Source organism: Sphaeramia orbicularis, chromosome 4 (assembly GCF_902148855.1).
Source record: "Sphaeramia orbicularis chromosome 4, fSphaOr1.1, whole genome shotgun sequence".
Classification (NCBI taxonomy): domain Eukaryota; kingdom Metazoa; phylum Chordata; class Actinopteri; order Kurtiformes; family Apogonidae; genus Sphaeramia; species Sphaeramia orbicularis.
The window spans coordinates 27,176,364-27,190,940 of record NC_043960.1 but is presented as its reverse complement, the minus strand read 5'-3'; the positions used below and the strand labels follow the sequence as shown (position 1 = coordinate 27,190,940).

General features: G+C 36.7%; 1 protein-coding gene across 5 annotated transcripts in view; it reads left to right on the top strand.

The window, feature by feature from the left end:
• mcf2l2 (MCF.2 cell line derived transforming sequence-like 2) overlaps positions 1-14,577 on the top strand; it is a 241,474-nt gene that overhangs the window by 86,375 nt on the left and 140,522 nt on the right. For all 5 annotated transcript variants that reach the window (XM_030133254.1, XM_030133256.1, XM_030133255.1 and 2 more), the window contains exon 15: positions 1,293-1,381. In XM_030133254.1, the coding sequence (XP_029989114.1) occupies positions 1,293-1,381 (89 nt within the window). The remainder of the gene's footprint in view (positions 1-1,292; positions 1,382-14,577) is intronic.

Here is a 14,577-nt window from a genome sequence, read left to right as displayed (position 1 = left end):
CCCATGGGCCAAAACCGGCCTGCCAAAGGGTCCAATGTGGCCTGTGGGGGGAATTTGTAAAGTGCAAAAATTATTAACTTATTTTAGTTCAGGAGCCAGATACAGACCTGTGTGATGTCAAGTAAAATCAGAAGATAATAATCTATAAATAATGACAAGTAGAAATTTTCTTCTTTAGTTTAATGTGAAAAAAAACCAAAACATTACACTATGAAACTATCCTTTAACAATGAAATGTGAATAATCTGAAATGTCTAAAGAAAATTACGTACAATTTCACCAATATTCTGCCTGTTACTAAATGTTTTGTGTATTTGTAGATCCACTGTGATCTGTAAGTTTTGTTAATAATAAACTGAGACGTAATATCGTAGGAATTTACTCTAAAAGTTACTTGATTTTAACAATATTCTGCCTGTTACCAAATGTTTGTGTAACATCGTGTGTTATATACATGTTTAAATGATAAGTTGAAGCACAATATTGTTAAAATTGCACTTATTTTTCTTACAAAATTTCAGTTTTTCATCTTTTTTTGTGAAAGGATAGTTTGTAAATGTTAATATTTTTTTATTGCACTAAAATAAAGAGAAAAAGTTGTCATTTACAGGGTATTATGTTATTATTTTACGGGTCCGGCCTACTTGATGTCAAATTGAGCTGAATGTGGCCCCTGAACTAAAATGAGTTTGACACCCCTGGTATAGAGAGTGTAAATTGTGGAGCCAGTTTTCACATGTTCTTGGAAATGGCACATCAGAGATATCCTCTAAGAAATATTTAAGGAAATCAATTATGATATCCCATTGATATATTGATTTTTTTTTTTTTTTTTTTTTATTGTCTGTCTTTTTTATGAATTCTGAATGTGTATGGACTATGGAAGTTTTATAACTTTTATAATGTTTATGTATTTATAAAGTGGCCTCTCCCTGCACCTTTACTGTTTTATAATGTCTGTAATCAATGTTTTGTATGTGCAAAATAAATCAATAAGTGTAAATAAACTCCATATCCCCTTTATCAGATATTGCACATACCCTGTAACAAAATTAATAATATGTCCAAGCTGTTTACAAGACCAAACAGCAGTGACTAACACATACATCTCACTTCCCTTTTACCGTTGGTCCAGTTAAATATTCACAAGCAGCTGATGACCATTTGGTAAATAAAATGTGATCACATGACATGTTCTATGTTTGCTAGTGGACACTAATGACCTGAATACACTGATAAACTGGTTATTCAGTTGCCTTGGTGTTGCCTTGGTGTCTGTGTTTGTGTCGCAGATTGAGGTGATGCATGAGGGGAGCCAGGGAGGGTCCACACATGTCGTCCTGACCAATGAGACAGAGGAGAGTCTGTCCAACAGGCGCAGGTAAGACACTGACTCAGACTGAAGGCTTTTGTCCATGCACCTGGGAAGAGAAAAAGAGTCAAAAACAGTTAGTTGACCACAACACAGCTTTCAAGGTCTGCTGTGGCTGTGGGTCAAAAATGTCCACTGTATAATACACAAAACACACCTGAGCACCTAAAAATGTACAAGAAAACTAGCTTATGTTTTGTTTTGTTTTTTTAACTTTTTATTTATTAGTTTTCAAAAGAACAAGCAATGAACATGAGATCATCATGGGTGTTACAGTTAAACTTAAAATGTTCTTTCACATCATGCACACATACATCATTGTACAATTATGGTTGTTTTAATCAAGGTGCGTACACAATCCATTTTTCCCAGCGTTCAATACATTGCTCCAACTCAAGTCTTAAAGCAAAAGTAAGTCTCTCCATACAGTAAATTTCTTTAATAATCCCACGCCAGAGGTCCAAAGTTGGAGGGTTGGGTTGCAACCATTTTTTGGGTTATAGCTTTCCTACTACTTGCCAAAAGTATCTTGAATAAGTATTTATCCTTCTGAAGGACCGTTTCCGGTATTTTACCAAGATATAAAGTACAAAAGAATAATCTAAATCCATCCCTATTATTTTATTTATCTCGGTTGCCACCTCCCTCCAATATGACTGGATTTTCGGACAGGCCCAAAAAACATGGAAGTGATTGGCCATAGTGTTTCCACATGTTCGCCAACAAAAGCCTCGGCTCTGTGTGCCTGTTTGGAGTGCTGTTATTTTAGGAGTTATAAAAAAATCTCACTACATTCTTCCAGCCAAACTCTCTTAAGGATCTACAGTTTGCGGTGGTCGCTTGTGTCTCACATATTTCCATCCAGGTCTTGTCTGATATTTGTGTTTCTGACTCCCTCTCCCATTTTTGTTTAATGGATATCGTAGAATGATTTTTAGAAGATTGTATATTTCCATATATCCTTGAGACCAACTTTTTATTATCTTTTTTTTTATATGCATCCTGAATTATAGAAATCAAATTGTAATCCTTCTCCTGTTTGATTTGTAATTTTTTTTTGTAATAGTCTCTGACTTGCAGATATCTGTGAAAGTCCTGCTTTTCCAGTCCAAAAGTGTCCAAAATTGACTCAAAACTCTGAAATATACCATTTGAAGTGAGGGAACAGAAAGACGTGATACCTCTCATAACCCACTGTTTAAAACCCCCGTCTAGTCTAGCAGGTTCAAATTCTGGATCATATACTACCCAATTCAAGACCCTTGCCTGTTTCTCTATTTGTAATTTCCTCAAAACCTTAAACCATAGTTTCAGAGTGAATAGAGTCCATTGATTCAAACTGTTATAGTATCTTTCAGCTTGGCTTTTATTTCCTATTATTGACAGCATTGGAATTTTTATCTGTGTGATTTCTAAAGTTTTCCATTTAGAATCATAATTTGGATTGCACCAGTAAACTAAGGGTTTCAGCTGCGCCACATAATAATAGTCCTGTAGGCATGGTAAAGCTCTTCCCCTTATGCTTTTTAAGGACATGAAATTACCTCTAATGCTCAAATGACAATATTCAAGCATCGTGAAATATCTTGAGTATCGTCAAACAAACAAAATATACGAAAATGAACACACATCAACAAAAATAAAAGCAGGTTATACTTAATCACTACACGATGACATGACATTACAAAAATTCAGACCACACTATTCACTCACTGGCATCCATAAAAAATAAGTGGTGCCAGGTACAACAAACCCCACCTCTCGCACATATTGTAGCGTATTTTGGCATCGATCCAACTGATGTCATGTCTATGCATGTGATGATGTCAGCATATCAGTCGCCTCTATATACAGGGTGAGGAAGCAAAATTTACAATGAACATTTAGTTGTTTTTTCTCAGCAGGCACTACGTCAATTGTTTTGAAACCAAACATATATTGATGTCATAATCATACCTAACACTATTATCCATACCTTTTCAGAAACTTTTGCCCATATGAGTAATCAGGAAAGCAAACGTCAAAGAGTGTGTGATTTGCTGAATGCACTCGTCACACCAAAGGAGATTTCAAAAGTAGTTGGAGTGTCCATAAAGACTGTTTATAATGGAAAGAAGAGAATGACTATGAGCAAAACTATTACGAGGAAGTCTGGAAGATACTATTAAAGAAGAATGGGAGAAGTTGTCACCCGAATATTTGAGGAACACTTGCGCAAGTTTCAGGAAGCGTGTGAAGGCAGTTATTGAGAAAGAAGGAGGACACATAGAATAAAAACATTTTCTATTATGTACATTTTCTTGTGGCAAATAAATTGTCATGACTTTCAATAAACTAATTGGTCATACACTGTCTTTCAATCCCTGCCTCGAAATATTGTAAATTTTGCTTCTCCACCCTGTATGTGCCAAGTTTGAAGTAAATTGAAACAAAATTGATGTTTCTATAGTCATTTGAAATTTGGCCTATTATAAGTAAATGGGAGAAGAAAAAAGATTTTAAAAATTCATAAAAAATTGAACTTTGACCTACTTTTCCCAAAATGTAATGACATCTGTTCTGGGTCAATACCAATCTCTAAACCCAATTTGGTAGGAATTCAACCAACAGTTTTGCTGCGACAGACATTTGAAAGTTTGCTCATTATAAGTAAATGGGGGGGGGGATTTAAAAAATTCGAACTTTGACCTACTGTTCCTAAAATGTAATCAGATCTATTGTGGTCACTGACAATCTATAAACCCAATTTGGTATGAATTGAAGCAACAAGTTTGCTGCTAGAGTGTTAACAAACAAACCGAACCAAAAACAATACCCCTTGCCTCCCTTTTGGGGGTAATAAGCAAAGATATGTGTTGTTTGTGACTAACATGGTCCTGTACAGCATGTAGCACCATCTGGGTTGGGTTTTTTCTTCTAATCCTTAAAATAACTTTTAGCTGTTCTTTTAATAATTATTCTTTTTAATATTTTTTGCTCTATAGGTTAATATTTGTGACACTACATTACATTTATACTCCTGTAATGTTGTTAAGGCTGACGGTACGTGAACTGAACCCAGATGCAAGACCCTCAGACAGGAATATAGTAAAAGGGGATTTATTAAATACAATCAGAGTAATTGGTTCACACAGGAAGATAATGAATAAATCTTCAGCGGGACTGAGCTGGGGAATCGTCTCTGCTTCAGACTTCAAGTGAACCACTTTGCAGCCCAGGTCGGGAGCACACGAGGGGAACCCGACTAGGAGAAAGCAAAGGATAGTCAGGGGACAGACCAGGTCATACACAGGCAGACAATCAGACAGGCAAACGTACATTGGGATAGGCAGGCTCACGTACCGATAGTCCAGGCAGGGGTCAGAACCAGGATAAGGCACCGAGGCGGAGGAACAGACAGGGGTCAGGCGTATTCTCAGCTGTGATGGACAAACCAGGTCGAAGACAGACGAGCAGGCAGACGAGGAACAGGCAGAGTCGGAGGTCGATGGGCAAAACAAGTCACAACAGGCAGGCAGGATCAAAAAATGCTGGTAAGTTATCACACCAAGGGTTGAAAACGAACTGGCAACGGACAGGGGAAAACACAGGGTTTAAATACACAAGAGGGCGGGAAGACAATTGGACACAGGTGGAGACAATCAGGGAGGAGTCAGGTAATCAGGGAAAAGGTGAACACAAAGAGGGAGTAAAGACACCAGACAAGACACATGAGGGAAACTTAACAAAATAAAACAGGAACCGACACACAAGACAGACGAAACAAGTAAAAGTCCGGGGACTGATATGACAAATGTGATCATTTTCAGCCCAGAACAAGTGTTATGACCTTAAGTTAAGTTATTTATTTAGGTTTTTATTGTTATGTTTTTGCTTTTGAAATTGTACTAATATGACCATGACCATTCAAATTATAAAACATCTTTCGGTTTCATATATTACTAGCTGATGAGTGAGCACTGGTTGGAGATTTCACCATCATCTTTTCTATGCATGACTGCTTTAGATTTACAGGCCTTAATAAGCCTTAAGGCCTGTGTGCACATTTCAGACCCAGGTGCTGTATCTGTTAACATCTAAGTGACACTGCAGTGGCCATGTGGAACTTATTCATGTCTATATTTACTCTGCTCTGTGCACAGCCAGTCTGTGATGACTGGCATTCAAACACTACTTTTGTTTTACCTTCATGATTTAAAAATTGCATCATGAAGCATTATCTTTAACGCATTTATCTGTTTATCCTTTGACATCAGTGACATTCAACATCCTAAACACATAGAGGAGCATTTGGAAGACAGTTTAGATGCACAAAAATGTCAGATGGATTTAGATGGATTGTAAGTTTGTTTTAAGATCTTTATACATTTCATTTTGTGAACTTTGCGATAAAATATAACTGAAAATGGAGAAACATGAACGCCAGTTTAATGAGTAAAAATTCATATCAAAGGACAGATATTCCAGAAAAACATGCTTTGCATAAACATTGACCAATACTTTGAAAGGCAAAGGTCTGAACACTCTGCATCCATCACTGCTGACTTACATGACAGAAGGAATTTGCATTTGTTATTAATATAGACATTTCGACTGGGCACGCAGAGTGGGTAGAATAAGTCATGTACGTAATGCAGTTGTGCAAAGTAATACTGAGAGTGTGAAGGGCTGCATCATCCCACAGAATACATGACAACATACGTGATACATTTCTGTTTTGTGCTTTCTATCAGGCATTATATTAGGTGATTATGATGACTAATAAGACCATCTGAAACTTTATCCATTTTTTAAAAACTACAAACAGGCAGTTCACAGATAAACTATATAAGGAAGGTGAATGGTCATCATTATTATTTTATTTATTGAAATACTTGTATTTAGCCACTGATCACATCCACTTACATACTATTGGAGCAGACTGAAGTGCATTATTCAATTCAGTTCACTTCAATTCAGTTTTATTTTTATTATTTTATTTTTTGGGGCGACACAGTGGTGCAGTGGTTAGCACTTGTGTCTCACAGCAAGAAGGTCCTGGGTTCAATTCCAACACCAGTCGACGGGGGTGGGACCTTTCTGTGTGGAGTTTGCATGTTCTCCCCGTGTCTGTGTGGGTTCTCTCAGGTACTCCGGCTTCCTCCCACCATCCAAAGACATGCACTGATAGGTTAATTGGTTAATCTAAATTGCTCATAGGTGTGAATGTGAGAGTGATTGTCTGTCTCTATATGTTCAGCCCTGAGATGAACTGGCGGAATGTCCAGGGTGTACCCCGCCTTCGCCCTTATGTAGCTGGGATAGGCTCCAAGCGACCCCTGTGACCCTAGTGAGGATAAAGCGGGTTCAGAAAATGAATAAATGAATCAGTTTTATTTGTAGAGCCCTATATCACAACAGGGCTCTACAGAATTAGTTGGATATGAAAACAAACAACAATCAAATAAACAGTAGATGAAGGAAATGGATTAATGTCCCGGGCATCCCCCGTCCTTAGACCCTCCTTCTTGGCAAGGGAAAACTCCAAAAACCCAGTGGGAAAAGAGAAACCTCTGGGAGAACCCCAGTGAAGGAGAGATCCACTCCCATGGACAGACAGGCAGTAGATGCACCAGGACCGATGGACGTCCATTTACGGATGTAGTTCCAGTCTGGAATGATGCAGTAGGGTTGGGGGCACATTATCTTAGTTATAAATAACATTTTGTTCTGTTTCTGATAAACAAACCACAGATTTGAAGTTTAAGAACCAAATTCTGCAATCCAACTGTAGGGGCTGTTTGAAACTATAACTCATAACTGGCCAGCTTGTGTATAACCTCCTAAGACCCAGCTATGGATTTTCTGTCCACATTTGTGGACAAGAGTTTCACAACTTTATAAAAAAAAAAAAAAGAAAAGAAAACTGTCCACCACAAAGGACATTCCATAAAAATTTTAAAAACTGCATCTGAAAAAACTGTTGCATCATGATGTCTCCAATATAGGCACTTATTTAATAAAAAACAAAAAACAATTGTACTTTGCTGACATTTCCTGGGTGTTAGGAGATTAATACCATCTTAATGTTTTTCCAGGAGTCAGACTTTTACAGTGTCTGTTTTGTTTCTAAAAGATATTTTTCCTTGTTGCGTTGTGTATGATAACTAATATTAACCAGACTGTAAAATTGCTAAAGTTACTTGTTTTGTGACATTTGATGAAGTTACCCTTTTATCACACCAGTAAGCTAACGATTAGCATTAGCTCACCCGTGACCCCTCGGAGACTGCTTAGAACCCTCGCACTCCCAAAGCTCTTCCTGTTTTGTCCAAATATGGACACATCTGGCTCCAAATAATAGGGGCCAAAATGAAAACCAGACAGTACAAACTGAGTGACGTCATGAGGCTAAATCCACAATTTCTATAGATTTTCTTCGGAATTGTAAGTTTATCTTTTATTTATTTTCTCACTAATAATGTGTTGTCGATCATGACATCTATAGTGACAGTCTACAGGTCAGTTTTTACTAGGGATTTGATGTACCTTTTCAGTGTAATTATTATTTTTAGAACAGCTGAATGGTCTTTTTCCTTCTAAAAAGACACCACAAGAAGTCTTTATGCATTTTAATACTAAGACATCTACAACATTAAAGAATAATAATATTTAATATTACATAACAACATGTTATTTCCACTTCGCTTGTACCTTTTTTCTTTTTAATGTCTTATGTGGCTCCATTCTAATGTGTTAGGATGGAATCAGCCAATCACACATTTTTGACATGACCTTTACTATTACTTTACCATTACAGCAATGATCATGTAAAATGAATTTAAATGTTTCTTCCTAAAAGCGATTGTGTGTTTTGTGAGAGTAATCTACATAAATAAAAATGGACTTGACCTTAAAGGCAGACAACATTAGGCTATTTTTCTCATGTAGCCTTCCCGCTAACCTCATTTATGCAATTTAGGTGATGCTTTAACTAGTTTTTGGAACATGCCTGCTGGTTATTTGCAGGACATAGACACATGGATGTTGATTTTCATGTACAAAAAAGTTCAAATTATAGATTGCTTTAAGATCTGTTAGGGTTCATGTCAAAAGCAATTGAATGCATCACTATTACTGTTGAGATTTAACCTTTAAGTAGTGAATGTTTTCCATCTGCAAAGCCACAAATGTGCTCTCCTTGCAGTAAATAAGTTCCTTATAAGGTCACAATGCCAGACAGCCCTGCAGTGTTGTTGGTGATTCAGCCTGCTTCAGCATTTTTCCTTTTATAAAAACCACAATGGCAGTGGAGAGGGGGACAGAGGAAGCGGCAAAAAATTCAGAGGGCCGGTCCGGTCAAAAAGAGGAAGCGTAACACAGGGAGACTGAGGTTAAACCGACATTTCCGCTGTAACTGCTCTCAAAGTTTGGTTTGTTGGTTTGGTTGACTTCAATTTCAGCAGAGATAGAAACAATCTTAATTACCCTTGCTGCTAAACCTTTCTACTTGGTGGTCTGCATTTCACTCATTCATTCATCTGGCATCGTTTAAGTGAGTGTGGCCGGATATGGTTGTTTTTATAACCCGTCCAAATAGAAAACATCTAATACACTCTGTCAGCTTGAAGAGACTGAGTAAACTTCAGTGACCCACAAAGGTTCTCTGAGCCCATGTGTATATGCAGGGTTTTTGACCCACAGTACAAGTCCACAAGAAACCAGTAATTACCTGTAACACTTCAACTCACCCATTTTCCACTGAAAAATGTTCCAAAGTCAATTCAGACACAGTGTCTAATCTGAGACCAGATCTTTGTGTTTCAATCCTCAAAGGATGGGTTCTAAGTCAGGAAAACCACTTCAGCAACACTAGAACCAAAAACTGGTTCTGTCAGGAGCGGAATGTGGGACAATCACAGAGTCCGAGTGAAACATATATGAATGTGAAATCAAAGCAGGAAGGGTTCACGGAGGAAGAAAATTCTTCTTCCATATTAATATAATGTGATAGAATCTATATAATAGAGACAGGTAACTGCTAACTGTCAGATTCATTCAGTTCTAAAGCAAAACAATGTGTAAATGTTAATGGTTTTGCTTGTTGAAGGTATTTTTGTGCAGTATATACAGTATATGCAGTTTATTTAAAAAGTATATTCATGTTTACTTAATATATATACAGGGTCATTCAAAAAGAATGACCCGATTTCATGACGCATTGCTTCAGCTCTCAAGCACCGTCATCGAATGAGTCAGTGACCATTTGAAAAAGCAGTTTTCTAAGTTTTGAATGGCTGCCTCGATGACCTTAAACATTGAATAACAACAGCGATCAACTCAGCGGATCGTGATATGCTGATTCGCGTCTGGGAAAAATTCTCTTATCGCATTGATGTTGCCCGTGCGGCAGGTGGTGGCCACATTGAACACTTGTAAGACAAGAAATAAAAGTTGATTGTGAGTAGAATACTTGTGACTTGGCTGGAGTTTTGCTTTTCCTTATTAAAATATTGCGTAATGAAATTGGTTCATTCTTTTTGAATAACCCTGTATATGACACAGTATTATAACACTAGGTGAAAGTGAGCAAATAATATTCATACTATGCCTTACATTACTACAATAGCATGTGATATCATAGCAGCATACCAAACACAGAGATTTAGGGCCAGATCTACTAAAGGTTTCGTGTATAAAAACGTGTGCAATAAAAAAAAATGTACAAACTGATTTACTAACTGTTCGCACTAAGGGCCGGATCTACTAAGATCCCAATTTGAGTGTAGTAATTTGCTTGCACAATTTAGAATTGTATTATTATTATTATTATTATTATTATTATTATTATTATTATTTATTATTGCTGTTATTAGTACTGTTAGTAAATCAGTTTGTACATTTTTTTTGCGTGTGCAATGAGTTTGCACATGTTTTAATACACACAAACCTTTGATAGATCCGGCCCTAAGGGTAGCATCTTTCAAAGGTGCAAAATAGCACGTCTGCATCCAGTTAGTACATTTGCTGAAATGAATATGCAATGTGGGGCATTTACATGCAATTGTGCGTGTGCTGGGAGGAGAAAATGTAAATATATTAATTTAGCACACGCAAAGTGATTTATCAAACCCGAAAGCAATTTTGCTGATAGAAACTGTGTCTATATTTAACACGTCTCAAAGGGAGGAGCAAACAGTGTGGATGTGAAATTGCGCACACATGGAAGTGGTTATTGTCGCGTGTTTCAGCACCACCCCCCCACCCCACCCCCCCCACACACACACATACATTTTAGGGAACTATTTTCCACTTGATCTGATGATTGTGATTAAAAATACCAACATTAGGCTACAGTGTGACAAAATTATGTGCACTTCACAGTCATTCAATCCAACAACCCCCACGCCCCCCCCACCTCTAAACTGAAAAATAAATGAATGAATGAGTCATGCAATACCCTCTATGACAAAACTCCTCCAGCGTTATATTTCCGTGTGTCTGGATCATTCCAGTCACTGTTGCCATTAGTGCTAGCGTATCCCAGAGCAGTTTTTCTAGTGTAGTGTCTCCATGACAACAACTAGTAGCACATGCAAAATCCTCATTTAAAAAGGGCGGTCTCCAAGACTTTGCAACTATTGTCATTTGCGCATGCAGTCTTTGTAAATCACCTGCAAACTGTGGTTCAACCCCACACGCAAAATTCTAGATTGTGCATGCAAATTAGTACACGCAAATTTGGATCCTAGTAGATCTGCCTTAAGAATTTTAATTAAAAGGCATCATTTTGTTGTCTATTGAAACCACATTACTGTGCAATAAATGATAGCACACACTCTTAGTAATGTCAAGGTCACTTAATTGTCTTTTACCGAAACCTGTTTTGTCAGTTGAAGCCTGTGGTGGGATGTACTACTTTCATACTGCTGCTGGTTGTGGGTGTTTGGATGCCGTTGCGCTGTGGGGGTGAAGTTGGATGAAATGAGTGATGAAGTGTGAACCACAAGGCTGCCATGCTCTGCTGAACTGTGCAATGTTAACCACATTGACATGATGATAAAACAGACCTACATTTGTCCATGCAAGGAGAGATTTTGATGCATTTTTTGGATTGAGTGATAAATGGATTAGGTTTTGGTGGCTGAAGGTCAAGGTTGCTCTGTTCTAACAGAATATATTTTGGCTGTAGGTCAAGAATTAATACACTCGATTTCACTCAAACATGTCCTAGGTGAGCCTCATTCATTTCTACTGTTTAACAACATATTCATCTGTAAGTGCAGCTGTTATTAATTATTCAACAAAAATCAGTATATACATGTCAATATATTTCACCAATACCTTGAATACATTTTTCTGCTAAGTCTTCATTATATATACAACAAATCTGTATCGACATGGATGTAAACTTCAACTTGAAAGGCTTGAAGAGGTATGCAACTACAGATTGCTAATTCTATTCTATTCTATTCTATTCTATTCTATTCTATTCTATTCTATTCTATTCTGTTCTGTTCTGTTCTGTTCTATTCTATTCTTTTTTTTTATTGGTTGGCAGGCACTAAAAGGTCAACTCACTCTTATGGTACTCTCTATTCAGTAAAAAGCAGCAGAAAACTATTCATATATCCATACAGGGAGGCACACATACAGTTATACACAGAGTTTACTGTGTAATATATGAAAATGGCCAATGCATGATGAAAGCTACATGAGGTTCTGAGTTTTAGCTCCTGTTTCTGCACTTACGGTGCACAGCAAAAAGTAAAGGAGGGTGGGAAATATGCCCGACTTTAATCCATAAAGACCTAGTGCTACTTTTGTAGTAGTTCCCACATTAATTTTTCTCTATATTTAACCTTTCTTAAGTGATTTATCACCATTGATTGTAATATTATCTTCCTTATTTTGCGTTTTTTTTTAAGTATAAATAATGTATTTTCCTGTATTAAATTTACTGATCATGTAGATGTTCATTAAAACTCAGAGTAAAGTTGAGTGTTATTTAAAAAACAGAGAAAACTGAAGAAAAAGTGACTTTTTTACCAAGATATCAATAACAAAACATAAACCCAGTGTCTCCATCCACTGTCATGTTGTAGAAGATGACGGTGTTTCCATGTTCACTACAGTCTCTACGTCCAAATGGGTCAAATCTAAAGACTATGAAAAGATGACAAACTGTATTTTATACCAATTATTTACATGTATTGCTAGGATTAGTGGATCATAAGTTATTAAACATTTTAGATCAGGAAATGGTTTTGGTCACTGGTAGAGGTTTGGGTCTTTATGGGTTAATGTAGTCCACTCAGTGTTCACACTATTAATAAATATTGCATACATTTTGCTAAAAGTGAGAATTAAGGAACCAGTGGCATTTGCTGAAGGAAGTATCTGTGAACACAGTCACATTTTTATTTAACTATCCAATAGCGTCTCTTCTGATAAGAGGTTCAACTGGTCATTGTACTTAACCCATAAAGACCCAGTGCTACTTTTGTGTCAGTTTCCAAATGAATTTTTCTCTATATTTAACCTTTCTTAGGGATTTATCGCCATTTATTATAATATTATCCATTGTATTTTGCATTTTATCTGTATAAATCAGGTATTTTTCTGTATTTAATTCACTGATCATGAAAATGTTCATCAAAGCTCAGATTAAAGTTGATTGATATAATATCAGAAACAGAAAAAACTAAAGTAAAGTGACTTTTTCAACAAAATGCATCATAAACTGAACATAAACCCATTGTCTCCATCCACTGTCATTGATACAACTTCATGGGTTTTACTGGTGAATCAATGTTGTAGAAGATGACAGTGTTTCCAGGTTCACTACGGAGCCTCTGAACATCCAAATGGGTCATATCTGATGACCATGAAAAGATGACAAACTGCATTTTACACTAATTATTTACATGTATTGATAGGATTAGTGGATCAGAAGTTAATAAACATTTTAGATCAGTAGATGGTTTTGGTCGCTGGTGGAGGTTTGAGTCTTCATGGGTTAATATAGTTCACTCAGCATCCACACTATTAATAAGTATTGCATACATTTTGCTAAAAGTAAGAATTAAGGAACCAATGGCATTTGCTGAAGGAAGTATCTGTGAACACAATCAGATTTTTATTTAACTATCCAATAGCGTCTCTTGTGATAAGAGGTTCAACTTGTACTTAAACGGTGGATCATCAGTTAATTTCACTTATCTATTGTTCATGTATTATTCTGACAAAGTAACTTTTCCACAGCAGAAAACTCAGAAATCTTAACACAGATATCTTTCCCCGTTCCTGTAATCTTTGCAGTTTGTCAAACTAATGCGGATATCACCAGATGTCTCCCAAAATATAAAACCTACCTCCATCCCAGCAGATTGTTTTTAAGTGTGCTCAGTCATCTGCTCACACAGCAGCTGCTTTATCAAGTCCAGCTGCTCAAGGTGCTGTTTAGACAAACATTTACTCAACGAAGACTAATTGGAAAACTTATTGTCTAAGATAAGTCAAATTCGCATTAATCATTTGAAGAGCTGGTTTTAATTTTTGAGTAAATGTACTTTATAAGCACCTCTCTGACAGCAGATATTATCTACTGGACAGATAGAGTTTACCTCTGACTCATCAGGGAACAATATGAATATGTGTACAGACAGACAAAAGACTCTTCTGTAAATACAACTAGTCGAACCGAAAACCTGGTTGTAAATGGCGCATGATGTATGTTAACCTTCAACCCGTGTGTGTCTATAGATGCTTATATGTGTGCTTTACAAGTGTCCTTTTGCACTTGTGTCATTCCTTTCATGTTCTTTCACCACAGAATCACAGCTAAAAATCGTATCAAAATCCCATGGATTTTTACAATTCTATTTAAAAAAATCTCATCAAATTGTCCTCGGTATATTCTTACACAACAGGATCATTTTCAGTTTGTTTAACTGCAGAATTTTTAATCAGGAATATTAAAATGCAACCAACTATACAGATTTTGGTCAGTAAAAATATGTTTGGCCAGTGAATCATTATCAGGAACTGTATTTCTTCTCTTAACTTCCCCATTAACTGTTTTGTCTCAGAAAAGCTCTTCTAGGGGTAGATGCTGGGCATTAGCATTCATCAGCCTTGATCTATGTACAATGACTCACATTGTTTCTATCAAATAAACTACAAATAAATAAATTCATCTACCAATCCTCTCAGCTAGGGAGTAA